Genomic DNA, 13,555 nt, shown 5'->3' on the forward strand with positions numbered 1-13,555 from the left:
CACAAAGATCGTAATGTATAATTTATAAATTAACTCCTCCTAATCCGCCATTTAAATTAAACACAAATAAACTAATTAACATATTAAATATTAAACCGCAAATAACCCACAACGCTAAATTATAATTTAAAGAATTAACCTATAAGCCGCCAACCCACACCCAGAACGCAAAGTATTTTTTCTAATAACTATCCCCCCTAACCTAACACCTCCATAAAGTAACCCTAATTCAATTATAATTTTAAAATAATTAAAAACCTACATTATTCTAACAAATATCTAAAATTACAAAAACTAAAATAATCCTAAAATTACAAAAAAATAAAAAAAAGCTAGAATTACAGAAAATAAAAAAAGCTAAGTCTACAGAAAAAAACAAACTGCATTATCCAAAATAAAAAATTAATATTCCTAATCTATTACCCCTTTTTAAAAAAAAAAAAAAAAAAAAAGCCACCCCAAAATAAAATCCTATTCTAATCTAAACTACCAATAGCTATTAAAAGGGCCTTTTGTAGGGCATTGCCCTAAGTTAAACAGCTCATTTTCCTAAAAATATACTAAGCCCCCCTCTAAACCCCACCCACCAAACCCCCCAACCCCCAAACCCCCCAAAATAAAAAAAAAACTAACACTAAAAAAACCTAAACTACCCATTGCCCCTAAAGGGGCATTTGTATGGGCATTGCCCTTAAAAGGGCATTCAGCTCTTTTTTACTGCCCTTTAAAGGGCATTCAGCTCTTTTTCAAAGTGCCCAAAAAACCCTAATTTAAAAAAAAAACAAAACCTAACACTAAAGCCCCAAATAGATACTCACGGTTCCTGAAGTCCGGCAGAGAAGGTCTTCTTCCAGGCAGGTCCATCATCTTCATCCACAGTGAAGGCGGTGCAGAGCGGTGTTTCCAGATGTAGCTATCCTCGGAGGTGGCGGCGGTGCTCCTCGGCAGCGTGGAGGTTCCTCTTCATGCGATCGTCCGCCGCAGACTGATGATTAAGTCCAAGGTACCACATATTTATTGGGGTACCTTGCATTCCTAATGGCTGACATTTTCACATTAGCCAACAGGATGAGAGCAATTTAAATCTTATTGGCTGGTGAACAGCCAATAGGATGAGAGCAAGTGATGAGAGGACCGTCACGGCCGAGGACTGTTGCCGCCGAAGATGAAGATGATGGACCCGTCTGGAAGAAGACCTTCTCTGCGGGACTTCAGGAACCATGAATACCTATTTGGGGCTTTAGTGTTAAGTATTTTTTGGGGTATATTAGGGTTTTTTGGGCACTTTGAAAAAGGGCTGAATACCCTTTTAAGGGCAGTGAAAAAGAGCTGAATGCCCTTTTAAGGGCATTGTCCATACAAATGCCCCTTTAGGGGAAATGGGTAGTTTAGGCTTTTTTAGTGTTAGGTTTTTTATTTTGGGGGGGTTTGGTGGGTGGGGGTTTTTTACTGTTAGGGGGGACTTAGTATTTTTTAATCTTAAAAGAGCTGTTTAACTTAGGGAAATGCCCTACAAATGCCACTTTAAGGGCAATGGGTAGTTTAGTTTTTTTAGTGTTAGGTTTTTTATTTTGGGGGTTTGGTGGGTGGGGTTTTTTTAGGGGGGACTTAGTATTTTTTAATCTTAAAAGAGCTGTTTAAGGACTATTGGTAGTTTATTCTTAGATTAGGGGGTACTTTTATTTTGGGGGGACTTTTTTATTTTCATAGGGATTAGGTTTAATTTTTTAATGTTAAATAATTTGGTTTATTATTTTCTGTAATGTTAGCCTTTTTTATTTTTTGTAATTATAGATTAATGTAATATAATTTTTTTTGTAAGTTTTTATTGCGTTGGTGGTGGATGGCGGTTTAGGGGTTAATAGATGTATTTGGTAGTTTGTGATGTTAGGGTTGGTGGATTTTAGGGGTTAATAATTTTATTATTTTTTCTTAAAGCTTAGTGTGGGCAGTTAGATTTTTTTTAAATACTTATTGCGGGCGGTTAATTTTTTTTTTTTTTAATATATACTTATTGCGGACAGTTAGGGTTTTTTTTATATACTTATTGCGGGCAGTTAGTTTTTTTTTTAATATACTTATTGCGGGCGGTTACTTTTTTTATATATATACTTATTGAGGGCGTTTTTTTTTTTTTTTTTTATAATGCTCCGTTTGCCTTCGCTGCATTCACCACCCTGCCATTTTCGGAATTCACCTGGATGCAGCTTCTCTGCATCCAGGTGAATTCTTTTGGCCTCGCGCTGCCAACATTTCATTGAGGATGCGTGCGCAACTGCTGATGGCGAATTACATTACAAATGCAATTATAGTATAGATAAATCCAAGTTCAATATTTTTGGATCCAATCATTGACAATATGTGAGAAGAAGAGTTGGAAGAATGAGTGCTTGCGGCCTTCAGTGAAACATGGTGGAGGGTCCTGGTTTAGGGCTGCATTTCTGCCAGTGTCAGAGTACCTTTGCACATGTGCATGTGCGCTGTGCACATTTAGCAGCAGTTCAGTAGGTAGGACAGGGAGCATGGGACAAGCTGCAGATGGGGCTGGACCTGGACACCACATGTAAGTAACTCATACCATCCCACTGACACCCATGAAAGTATAATTTCTTCCCCCACTGATACCAATATATATGTTACGGGTAAATTAAGAAATCCGGGTAATCCTAGAATTACCCTGGTAAAACAGACATAACCCAATCGGCTGTGGGTAAAGCTTGATGTACTGCAATTCCCCCATCTACACTATTTATTTTGCCTCCCCCTGGGGGGTTCAAGGAAGGTGCCCCGCCGATCCTCTGACTTCGTCCCCAATGCGGATAGTGAAGATGGAGGAATTACAGTGCATGCTATATATGTTTGATGCAGTGACTATGCAGGGGATTGTAAGCTTCGGGATGTACCCACAGCCACTTGGGTAATGTCCGTTTTACCCGGGTAATCCTAGGATTACCCAATATCTGACTTTACACATAACATATATATCATATATTTTTATATATGACTACTGGGCCCTGGAGACATACGGCTAAAATTTAACAGGCCATGAGGTAACTTAGTTTGCTCTACAGTATCTACAACTCCTCCAGCATCAATAATTCCTACGCTATTGTAGGCAGCTGATTTACTAAAACTCATTTACCTGACCACACTTTAGTCAGTTAATTACTGAATAACATTGTTGCTAGAGAGCCCTCCACTGTCAGCATCTAGCTCATGTATCTGGGTTTGTGTGTTTATGTAGGTTTGTGGCACTAACCTCTCAAAGAATGCACATTTGAAATTTCTTTACATAGCATTATATATATATATATATATATTGTTTCATTTAATGTAACTTCTATATTTTGTTAACAGTTTGTGAATAAAAAAACACAACAAGGCACCCAGTATGAAAGGCTTAGATTCACTTGGTTCAATAGTTAAAAAAAAATATTTATCAATAAATAAAGGAGGTATCTAGTACTAAGCATAGCAACACTTGTTTTCATAATGGCCAAGTTTCTATAAATTCCTATACATTAGTGTCTTTATTAAAACAGACTGCTTTGTGTCCAGTAGCAAGTCCTGTCTCATACATCAGCTCATCAATGATGGTTTCCAATGTTAAGCTCTGAGTAAAACTTCTGTACAGACACCAGAATATAGTTAATTTGCATTTATATTTTTTTCTGGTTGGTCCTTATCATCAGGTTCATCTTCGCTGCTTGTAGATTCCTCCCCAAATAAATCAGTTCCTGAGGACTGTAGATTGCCTTTGTCTTTTGAAGCAATGCTGAGTGTAATGAGGAATGGCGTATCACTCATGCCAACAAGGATAGTCTTCCTATCTGTTGCTAGAGACAGGCTACAGATTTTGCTGTCAGGGGTGAAGACTGATACTAATGTTCCATTATCCAGGTCCCACAAGCTAACCTCACCTGTGGGAAGACATTAGAAATTATTAGTATATGTATTGGTCAAATTAATATTTGTTTTACATTTGGAGAATAGTTTGAATACTTTAAAGGGTCATGAACGTGGGACAGTAATATGCGGAAATAAGCTAGAGTACTACTGCTGTTTAACCTCCACAGAGCTGTTAAAGGGACTTAAAATTCAAAGTCAAAACAGCCTACGCATTTTGCGCTACACAGAGAGCTTATTCATAGATGAGATCACAACTCCACAACACGACTTTAAACAAACTCCAGCCAATCATATCGTTAAAGCATAACATACATATCCAATCCACAGGCTGGATAAAATAAAATAAAAACATCATAATCAAAAAATATTTTTTTGTACAGTATATTTATACACTGAAATACAGAGAAAGCGTTTGTTTAGATATTTGACGGAAAATATATATAACAATTTTAATCAACATAATAGCTAATGTCCCTCTCCAAATTCATGCCTGCTGGATTCCTAGTTTGCAACTTATGTATCCAAAAGAGCTCGCTCTTCTCAAGAATTTTATAAATATTACCACTTCTAGGTGGCACTTTTGCATAATTTATAATGGAAACTTTGAGGTCTGGAACATTTGCAAAGTGCAAATGTTTCGCAACTGCTGTGTTTTTATGGCTCTTTAATTTATAACACTAATTGCATTGCTTTTTCAACTGTGCAGGAGAGCCTACACATTGCTGTACAGTATGTGTTATGTAAAATCCATTCATTAACAAAAGGATCAATGAATACTGTACATTAAAAACACTTCTAAAATCTAAAAGTGCTAAGAAAAAGGAAGAAACTTTTTGATAAAGAATATTTGCTCAAAATAAATAATGAGAACGTTGAACATTTAATACAAACCAAGATAGAATGTTTATTCAAATATGAAGTGAGAATGCACAAAATTGGTATAATTTATTTTGAGAAGGGGATAGTAAGGGATTACAGCAGATAAAGACCACTGGGTGTGCTATACCCAGTCAGGATTAGTGTTTGGCTTTCCATAAAGTTACCCTGTTTGTCAGTTTGGAATAATGATTCATAATTAGTTTTAAATAGATTAAAAAAATCTGAAGAAAGTATTATATTGAGATATTTTAAAGGTGTTTAACTTTTAAGGGCACAGAGGAACAAAATGATTGAATATCTGACTGAAATATACTATACAGAAGTAATTAAAAACTATGATATTTGATGGAAAAGTTGGAGGCTAAACTATAGTTAGTGTTTTCTTATCATGCGATGGAGAGAGACTCCATAGGGGATATAAGGCTCAAAAGCATAATGGAAAATATTATTATGCATTATAGATCTGTGTAAAGTTTTCTGTCCATTTAATGTACTGATTGTGATGGATTGGAATTTGACAATTTCTATGTCGAACTGGATCTTTGATGTAATAAACTTCTGAGACTTCATATTAGGAGAGTTGTCTACCTTCATAAAAAGGTCCTTTAAGAACATCCTCATTAAAAATTAGAAAGGAAAAACATAGAACAAATCCAGTTTAAAAATGGTTTCCATTCTTCACACCTGCTGGAAAATATGCCCAAACGGTATAATAATCCTTAGTTTTTCCCCAGAGCTGTCAAGTCTTGGGCTGCTTTTATGAGCCTGCAGATTCAGCTTTGGAACCTTGCTTTGTTAATCCCTGCTCTACTTTGTTAAACCTCCCGCAGCCATTCTCCTCCTTAGAGGTAGTTGATTTAAATTACCCAGACTTATTCATTTGGGTTGAGTGACGCTTTTTGCCTAAGATCATTGGGATCTGCTGCACAAGGACTGCAATGATAAATGAGGGCAGGCTTGCTGCTTATTAATTGGAGCCTTTAAAAGGGACAGTCAAGTCCAAATTAAACTTTCTTCATTCAGATAGGGCATTCGATTTTAAACAAATTTCCAATTTACTGTTATCCGTTATCAAATTTGCTTTGTTCTCTCAGTATTCTTTGTTAAAAGCTAAACCTAGGTAGGCTCATATGCTAATTTCTAAGCCCTTTGAGGGCACCCTCTTATCTCATTGCATTTTGACAGTTTTTCACAGCTAGACAGTGTCAGTTCATGTGTGCCATATAGATAATATTGTGCTTACTCCCGTGGAGTCATTTATGAGTCAGCACTGATTGGCTAAAATGCAAGCCTGTCAAAAGAACTGATATAAGAAAGCAGTCTGCAGCTTAGATACAAGGTAATCACAGAGGTAAAAAGTGTATTAAAAGTGTTGGTTATGCAAAACTTTGGAATGAGTAATAAAATGATTCTCTATCATTTTAAACAATAACAATTTTGGTGTAGACTGTCCCTTTAAGCCTCAAACTGTAGCTCTTCAGTGCTTTTATGTGGATATGCCACATTAATATTTTGTATATGTTTTCTCTAGCTCACATTCATTGTATCAGGTAAAAGATCAGCTGGCAAGTAAGAGTAGCCAGAGTTACACAGCTAAAGAGAAGGAGATAGAGATTGGGAGGGGAGACTCCTTAAAAATTCAGCACCACTACAGCGGACAGGGCCATAGTAGAGGTCTGCAGAGGACAGCACACACCAACATCAGATAAGGGACATTTACATAAATGTTTTGCAGATGATTCATTTATATAGCCCACCTGGTAGTGTTTTCGTATCAATGTTTAGCATTGCTCTTCTTGTTTTCCCAGCCCCTTTCACTGAGTGTCCCAGCCAAACCTCATCAACTGTGCTAAACTTTGAGCTTCTAAGTATGTTTTTAAAAGGTTTTATACTGGATTTGTATGTGCATATTCTTCTTTATAATAGTGTCTATTACATGCAGCTATATGGAAATTGGTGTATACTGTCCTGTTAAAGGAACAGTGTATTGTAAAATACTCTACCCTTTAATATTTTACCCTCTGGAGTACAGAAAAGCTACATAAGAAGATCCAGCAGAAGGAATTAAACTCCCAGTGGGGAGGGATAGTTACTAAAATGTTCAATTTCAGACAGGGATAAGTAAGAAGACAGGTTACAGTCCTCAGCATCTCAGAAACAACGGAAGCCCGAAGCAGAAGTGAATCCGCCATAGAAAGGTCACCCAGGATTACTCCAAACACTTCTCGGAGTGCCATAGCAGCGGCGGAATCACACCACAATCACTGAGGAGAGGAAGGAACAAGCAGGCACTACAAAAAGGTGCTAACATTTTTCCCCAAAATGTATTGAGAAGAAACGGATAATACTCATAGACAGCCATGTCTATGAGTAAGCGCCTGTAGGGGGAGTGAAACGCATCAGAGGTCCTGTCAGTTTGTCCTCCTGTTACATGTCTGTGCATTGTTTTTGACGTTCCAGTCTTTTTATACATATTTTCTCAATACATTTTGGAAAACATTTTTAGCACCTTTTTGTAGTGCCTGCTTGTTCCTTCCTCTCCATAAGATAAGTAAGACTTTGTATTTATATATAATGATATATGTTCTCCCTGCAAGCTCATCCCATTTTAATGGGCTGTGTCTCAAAGAACAAAAACAGCTAATTCATATACCAAAATAAATCTAAAGTAACAATTTATACACTGTAATGTTATAATATATTATTGGAAACATATTAAAGGGAAACCATTTTACAGTACACTGCACCTTTAATATGTTTGTTCACCAATAACCCAGGTTCACTGCTGAGATAAATAAAGGTGTATTTTATTGAGAAGAGTACCAGGTTTAGGTTATTAATACTGGAATTTAACAGTTAGCGACAGATACTTGCCCAAGAATTTGCAAGCAGTGATATGTAAAAAAGCAAAAAAGCAACATTCAAAACATAACTAACACAAAATATACAATACTACTTTAATAGAATATATTATTAGAATAAAATACAGAAGAATTTACCTGACAGTAATAATGCTTTTGATCCTCCCTCTATAACTTGAAGTTTGCTCTCAACAGTAAGATTTAAGCTTTCATAGCCAGGGATAATTTTGTGTTTTCGTCTAAAAGGATCCCATACCTTAAGCCTGCGAATGACGACAAATAAAATGTGTAATAATAATACATTTAAAAAAAACAAAAACATTTTCAACTGATTTAAATGATAGTAAATTGTAAACACTGATCATGGAATAATATTTATAAATGATGAAAAATATCTACAAGAGACCCAGGCATTCCAAACCAAAAATTAATCAGTGTTATGGGTTTTTAGGTTGGACAAGAAAGTACCCCCATGAAAGTTTGCTCCTTATTTCTAAGCATAAGCACCCACTTAAAGGGACATTCAACACTAAAATTGTTATTGTTTAAAAAGATAGATAATTTATATTAATATAAAATTGTTATAATAATATACTTTATAACCTTTAAATCTCTAAATTTCTGCCGGTTTCTAAGCCACTACAGACAGCCTCTTATCACATGCTTTTTATTTGCTTTTCACAACAGGTGACTGCTAGTTCATGTGGGCCATATAGATAATATTGTGCTCATGCCCGGGGAGTAATTTAAGAGTCAGCACAATACAGCACTAATTGTATAAAATGCAAGTCAATAGATAATAACTAAAAAGTCATGTGATCAGGGGGCTGTCAGAAGAGTCATGGATACAAGGTAATCACAGAGGTAAAAAGTATATTAATATAGCCGTGTTGGTTGTGAAAAACTGGGGAATGGGTAATAAAGGGATTATCTATGTTTTTAAACAATAAAAAAATTGGAATTGACTGTCCCTTTAAGTCACTCTTGATGTCAGTGAGCCACTATACTACTGCACTTTGCCAATAATATTATTATGTTCCGGGTTCTGCAAATGCCTATGATTATTTGCTGACGTGACCATGCACAATTCTGAACATATATGCTTCTAGTACAGGTGTGGCAGACCTGAAACATGCCCAATTAGGTATGCAAACATCTTTTGTTGGCATTACACCCCTGTGCTGCCACCATACGTTTTAACCAACTTCTGACCGCAGCCCATCTTAATTCAGTCAGTCACTGTATTTCTGCCTCCTAGTCTGCATGTGGGAAACCAAATCGCCATGCATGCACTTACCTTGCTTAGCAAAGGTGCAGCACAAAGTGGCAAGGAGTGGCACTGGGAGAGAAGATGCCAGGGCATTGCCAACAAAGTAACCACTGAACTAATGAAAAGAGGTCTTTGTTTTAAAATAAATATACCCACTGACATTAATGCAACGAGGTTTATCTTATTATTATTTCTTAAAAAGGCTCTTTTTATTAATTTAATTGTACTATTACTACTAAATGATAATCTGCTGCTCAAAATTACTATGAGCACACAAGATTTTTTTTTATACATAATTTCTTGTATCACCAATTTGGACACAGTCTCAATAAGTTTAACCACCCATTCTAGAAATATTCATCAGTATTTATGTGTCATTATGTTATCTCCTAAAACAATACTGTGTAATTACTGTGTAATCTGAATCAGCCTCTACTACAATAGCTCAGTATTTAGAAATGCTGTCACAATGTGTCTGAAATGATTATAAGTGGGTTACAAAGACATTGCTTAGAAACATTGAAAAAAAATGTGTTCATTAGCATCCTCTGATTCAGCTAAGAGCAAACGTGTATATATATATATATATATATATATATATATACACACACACTGTATATATATATATATATATATATATATATATATATATATATATACACTATTTTTTTATCATTTTAAGGTCTTTATCTGCAGCTATGTCTAAATAGATGCAATATGGTAACCCTCATTTGGTATTGCAGAACTGCCGAAATTCTCAGTTTTATATATATATATATATATATATATATACACACACAAAGTAAAAAAATAACAGGCCATATTTTGAGGAAATATGAACTGGAGCACAGGTGAAATAATCATTTGGTATTGCAGAACTGCCGAAATTCTCAGTTATATATATATATATATATATATATATATATACACAAAGTAAAAAAATAACAGGCCATATTTTGAGGAAATATGAACTGGAGCACAGGTGAAATAATCAGCTGATAAGTAAACATGGTTATTTTACCTGCTCTCATCCAAGGTAATCCTGAAGACATGGGCTATTGGGGATCTAGGCCCATTTTCCATTGGTTTTGGTAATAAGAAGGCTGCTAATTTCAGCTGTGCACTTCTCTGAAATTCCCAGTAGTGAATCGGTTAATCAGTTAGCTGTTAAGGGGTAAAATTTGCTGTAGTTTAGAAATGACCCTCCCACCGGACACCTACCACCTCCCTGATTCCTACCTTATCCCTGCCAAATATAGTGAAGTCTTTCTTTTTTGGTTTGTATTCTAATATTTTTGCACCTGGCACCCTGGTCGTTGGAAGTTAAAATGCAGATGCCCTCCACTTTCTATTATATATATATATATATATATATATATATATATATATATATATATATATATATATATATTTACAGTGCCCTCCGCTAATATTGGCACCCTTGGTAAATATGAGTAATGAAGGCTGTGAAAATTTGTGTTTATTGTTTAACCTTTTGATCTTTTGTTCAAAGAATACACAAAAATACTCTGCTCTCATGGATATCAAAAAGTTGCAAACACAACACAGGTTTATCCAAAAAAAAAAAAAATATTTCTTAAATATATGTATAACACAATTATTGGCACCCCAATGAATTTATATGAGAAAAATATATTTGAAGCATACTCCCATTGATATTTGACATCTTTTTAGTACACCTGGGTGTCTAGGAACAGGAAATTGTTCATCTTTGAATTCCTGTTTCACAGGGGTATAAAAATGAGGTAACACATAGGCAAAATTCCCTTAGTCATTTATTACAATGGGTAAGACCAAAGAATATAGCTGTGATGTGCGCCAAAAGGTTGTTGAGCTTTACAAAATGGGAGTGGCTATAAGAAAATAGCAAAAGCATTGAAAATGCCCATTTCCACCATCAGCGCAATAATTAAGAAGTTCCAGTCAATTGGGAATGTTATCAATAACCCTGGAAGAGGACGTGTGTCTATATTGTCTAAATGAACTGTGAAGAGGATGGTTTGAGTGGCCAAAATATCTCCAAGGATCACAGCTAGAGAAATACAGAAGTCTTGGGGTCAGAAAGTCTCCAAAATCTCAACAATCTGACATCACCTTTGAAAAAGCTGATGCGAAACGCACGTTAGGCCGTTCGCACTGCATCTCTCTGTTAAAAATATGTTTGAACTCTAGTTTATGGGGGATAATTTCTACTTATAAGTGGAGTAATTTTGGCTAATTGTTGGTCCATTTTTGGACACCTACTTAGGTCTAATTGTGCAGCTGACTTGTTAACAGGGGAATGTGGAAACCAATAATTTAGGATCTCATTTAATAGGCAATAGATGAGCTGGTTACAATAGTAGCGTTTCCCACATTTCGCCCCTGCAGTCAGCTGCGGTGCACGTTTGTGCATTTATATTTCAACTTAGTTTATCCCTCCTACTCTAATTTAATTGTGGTATTTAGGCGATTACTCCAAACCAGAGAGCATACAGTGCGATTTCTTTTTATACTATAAATGTTTTGTTTCTTTTTTCTTTTATAGCACTATTGTCAATTTCTCTTTTTTTGAGCTACATAAGACAAGTGTATTCCCAGTGGCATGGTCCACAACACTTGAAATATTTTATTGTTTGTATATAATAAATGTTAAGTTTTAATTCAAACAATACACCACACAATGCCATCACCCACCATATATGTATGAGATGAAAATCCACCCAAGTGTGCCAAATGAATGCTTCTGTCCTTTCTCTTTTCAATTATCACCTACATCACCACAAGTTGTTTGGAAGGGTTTCAAGAAAAAAGCCTCTACTTTCATTCAAAAAACAAATTCAAGCGTCTTCAGTTTGCCAGACACTACTGGAACTTCAAATTGGATCAAATGGGATCCGGTTCTATGTTCAGATGAAACCAAAATAGAGCTTTTTGGTAATAAATCCCAGAGGTGGGTTTGGCACACACAGATAGGTAGCCATATGGAAAAGTACCACATGCCCACGGTTAAAAATGGTGGTGGCTCCTATGCACTATGTCCCAAGCCCCATCCCATCTGATCTCAGTCCTCTATAAACTTCTGCTGACAAAAGGTGGTTCATCACTGACATCAAATGATCAGGCCTGGCAGGCAGACTTGGGTCTGGACATAGAATTTAAGGAGTGGCTTAAAATCTTTGGGAAAGCAAAAAGCCTTCTGTGTCAGGTTGCAAGAAATGCACTATAAATTCGTAAGCAGATGGTATCTGACCCCCCAATACAAACGGGGAGTACTGGAGGGGATGTGGGGAGGAGGGCTCCCTCCTGCATATCTGGTGGACTTGTCCGCACATACGCCCCTACTGGGAGGAAATCTTGCGGGAGATTGGCAGGATCCTCAAGATTCTCATTCCCCCTAGGTCGAGTTATCTCATTTACCATGATTTGCCCAAAATAATCGGTGACAACAAGTGCTTTCTTTTCTTATTAATGCTGAATGGTGCTAAGGGGTTAATTCCGCTTCACTGGAAAACGCAGCAGGTGCCGACTCTGCAGGAATGGAGAGTAAAGGTGGCGGATTTGCTGAGACTTGAAAGATATCACTAACTCAAAATTGGTAAACTCTGCACACATGAAATGATGCTCTTGACCTGGGAAGGTAAAGGACTATGATAGATTAGAGTAGTCCAGAAATACCTTACCGAGTGTACATCCTTCTGGCTCCCGCCGTAAGCCCCAAACCCTTGTGCCTCTTCCCTACTCCCCTTCTCCACCCAATTTAAACCCTCCCCTACCTTGTGTTTTTTTCCCTCTTCTTCTCTTTTATGTCCCTCTCTTTACCCATATTTCCAGGTTAATCTAACCATTGTATACTATTTTTCACTAAACCAGGGTTCAAACTGTTCTCAGATGTGAAGTAAACTGAGAACGTCCATTTGCTTAATTAATCCTCGCGTCTGATGTATTTTATTCTTTATTATATTCTTTTTCTTCACATTATCTCAAATGTTCCATGTTAAAAGTATGCACTGTTATCTTAACATATTGTAAACTTAAAATATCGTTGCAAGCTCAAAGCTGATGGACTTGTCAGATCAACGCAACGCATGAAGACACCTGAGGTTGGAGATGTATTTTACCTATGATTTATTTGTTCCCATATGTATACTGTATGGTGTAAAACACGGAGAGGTGTGGGCCTTAGTCAAATTTGGCTGGGGCCCCTATCTCAAGCTTATGTAATGTTGATCTTTTGGTTCTTAATAAAGCTTGTTCTAAAAAAAAAAAATGGTGGTGGCTCTTTAATGTTTTGAGGACCTATACATTTTGTTAGGATACATGGCATCATTTTAAGCTGCCATAAAGCTTAACATGGGCCGTGGTTGGATCTTCCAGCAGGACAACGATCCAAAACATACATTAAAATCACAAAAATGGTTTTCTGACAACAAAATCAAGGTCCTGCCATGGCCATCCCAGTCCCCTGACTTGAACTTCATAGTAAACCTGTGGGGTGAACTGAAGAGGAGAGTCCACCAGCGTCAAACTTAAATTTGAAGGATTTGGAGTGATTCTGTATGGAAGAATAGTCTCAGATCCCTTACCATGTATTCTCCAACATCATCAGGCATTATAGGAGAAGACTCAGAGCTGG

At 36.5% G+C, this 13,555-nt stretch overlaps 1 protein-coding gene across 1 annotated transcript in view; it reads right to left on the reverse strand.

Moving 5' to 3' along the window:
- Positions 1 to 3,316: 3,316 nt before the first annotated feature.
- Positions 3,317 to 13,555, reverse strand: part of LOC128647464 (uncharacterized) — a 106,164-nt gene continuing 95,925 nt past the window's right edge. The window contains exons 12-13 of the mRNA XM_053700250.1: positions 7,788 to 7,912; positions 3,317 to 3,920 (exon numbers count right to left, since the gene is read on the reverse strand). Coding sequence (XP_053556225.1) covers positions 3,649 to 3,920; positions 7,788 to 7,912 — 397 coding nt within the window. The 3' untranslated portion in view covers positions 3,317 to 3,648. The remainder of the gene's footprint in view (positions 3,921 to 7,787; positions 7,913 to 13,555) is intronic.

The sequence above is a fragment of the Bombina bombina genome, chromosome 2, assembly GCF_027579735.1.
Source record: "Bombina bombina isolate aBomBom1 chromosome 2, aBomBom1.pri, whole genome shotgun sequence".
Taxonomy (NCBI): domain Eukaryota; kingdom Metazoa; phylum Chordata; class Amphibia; order Anura; family Bombinatoridae; genus Bombina; species Bombina bombina.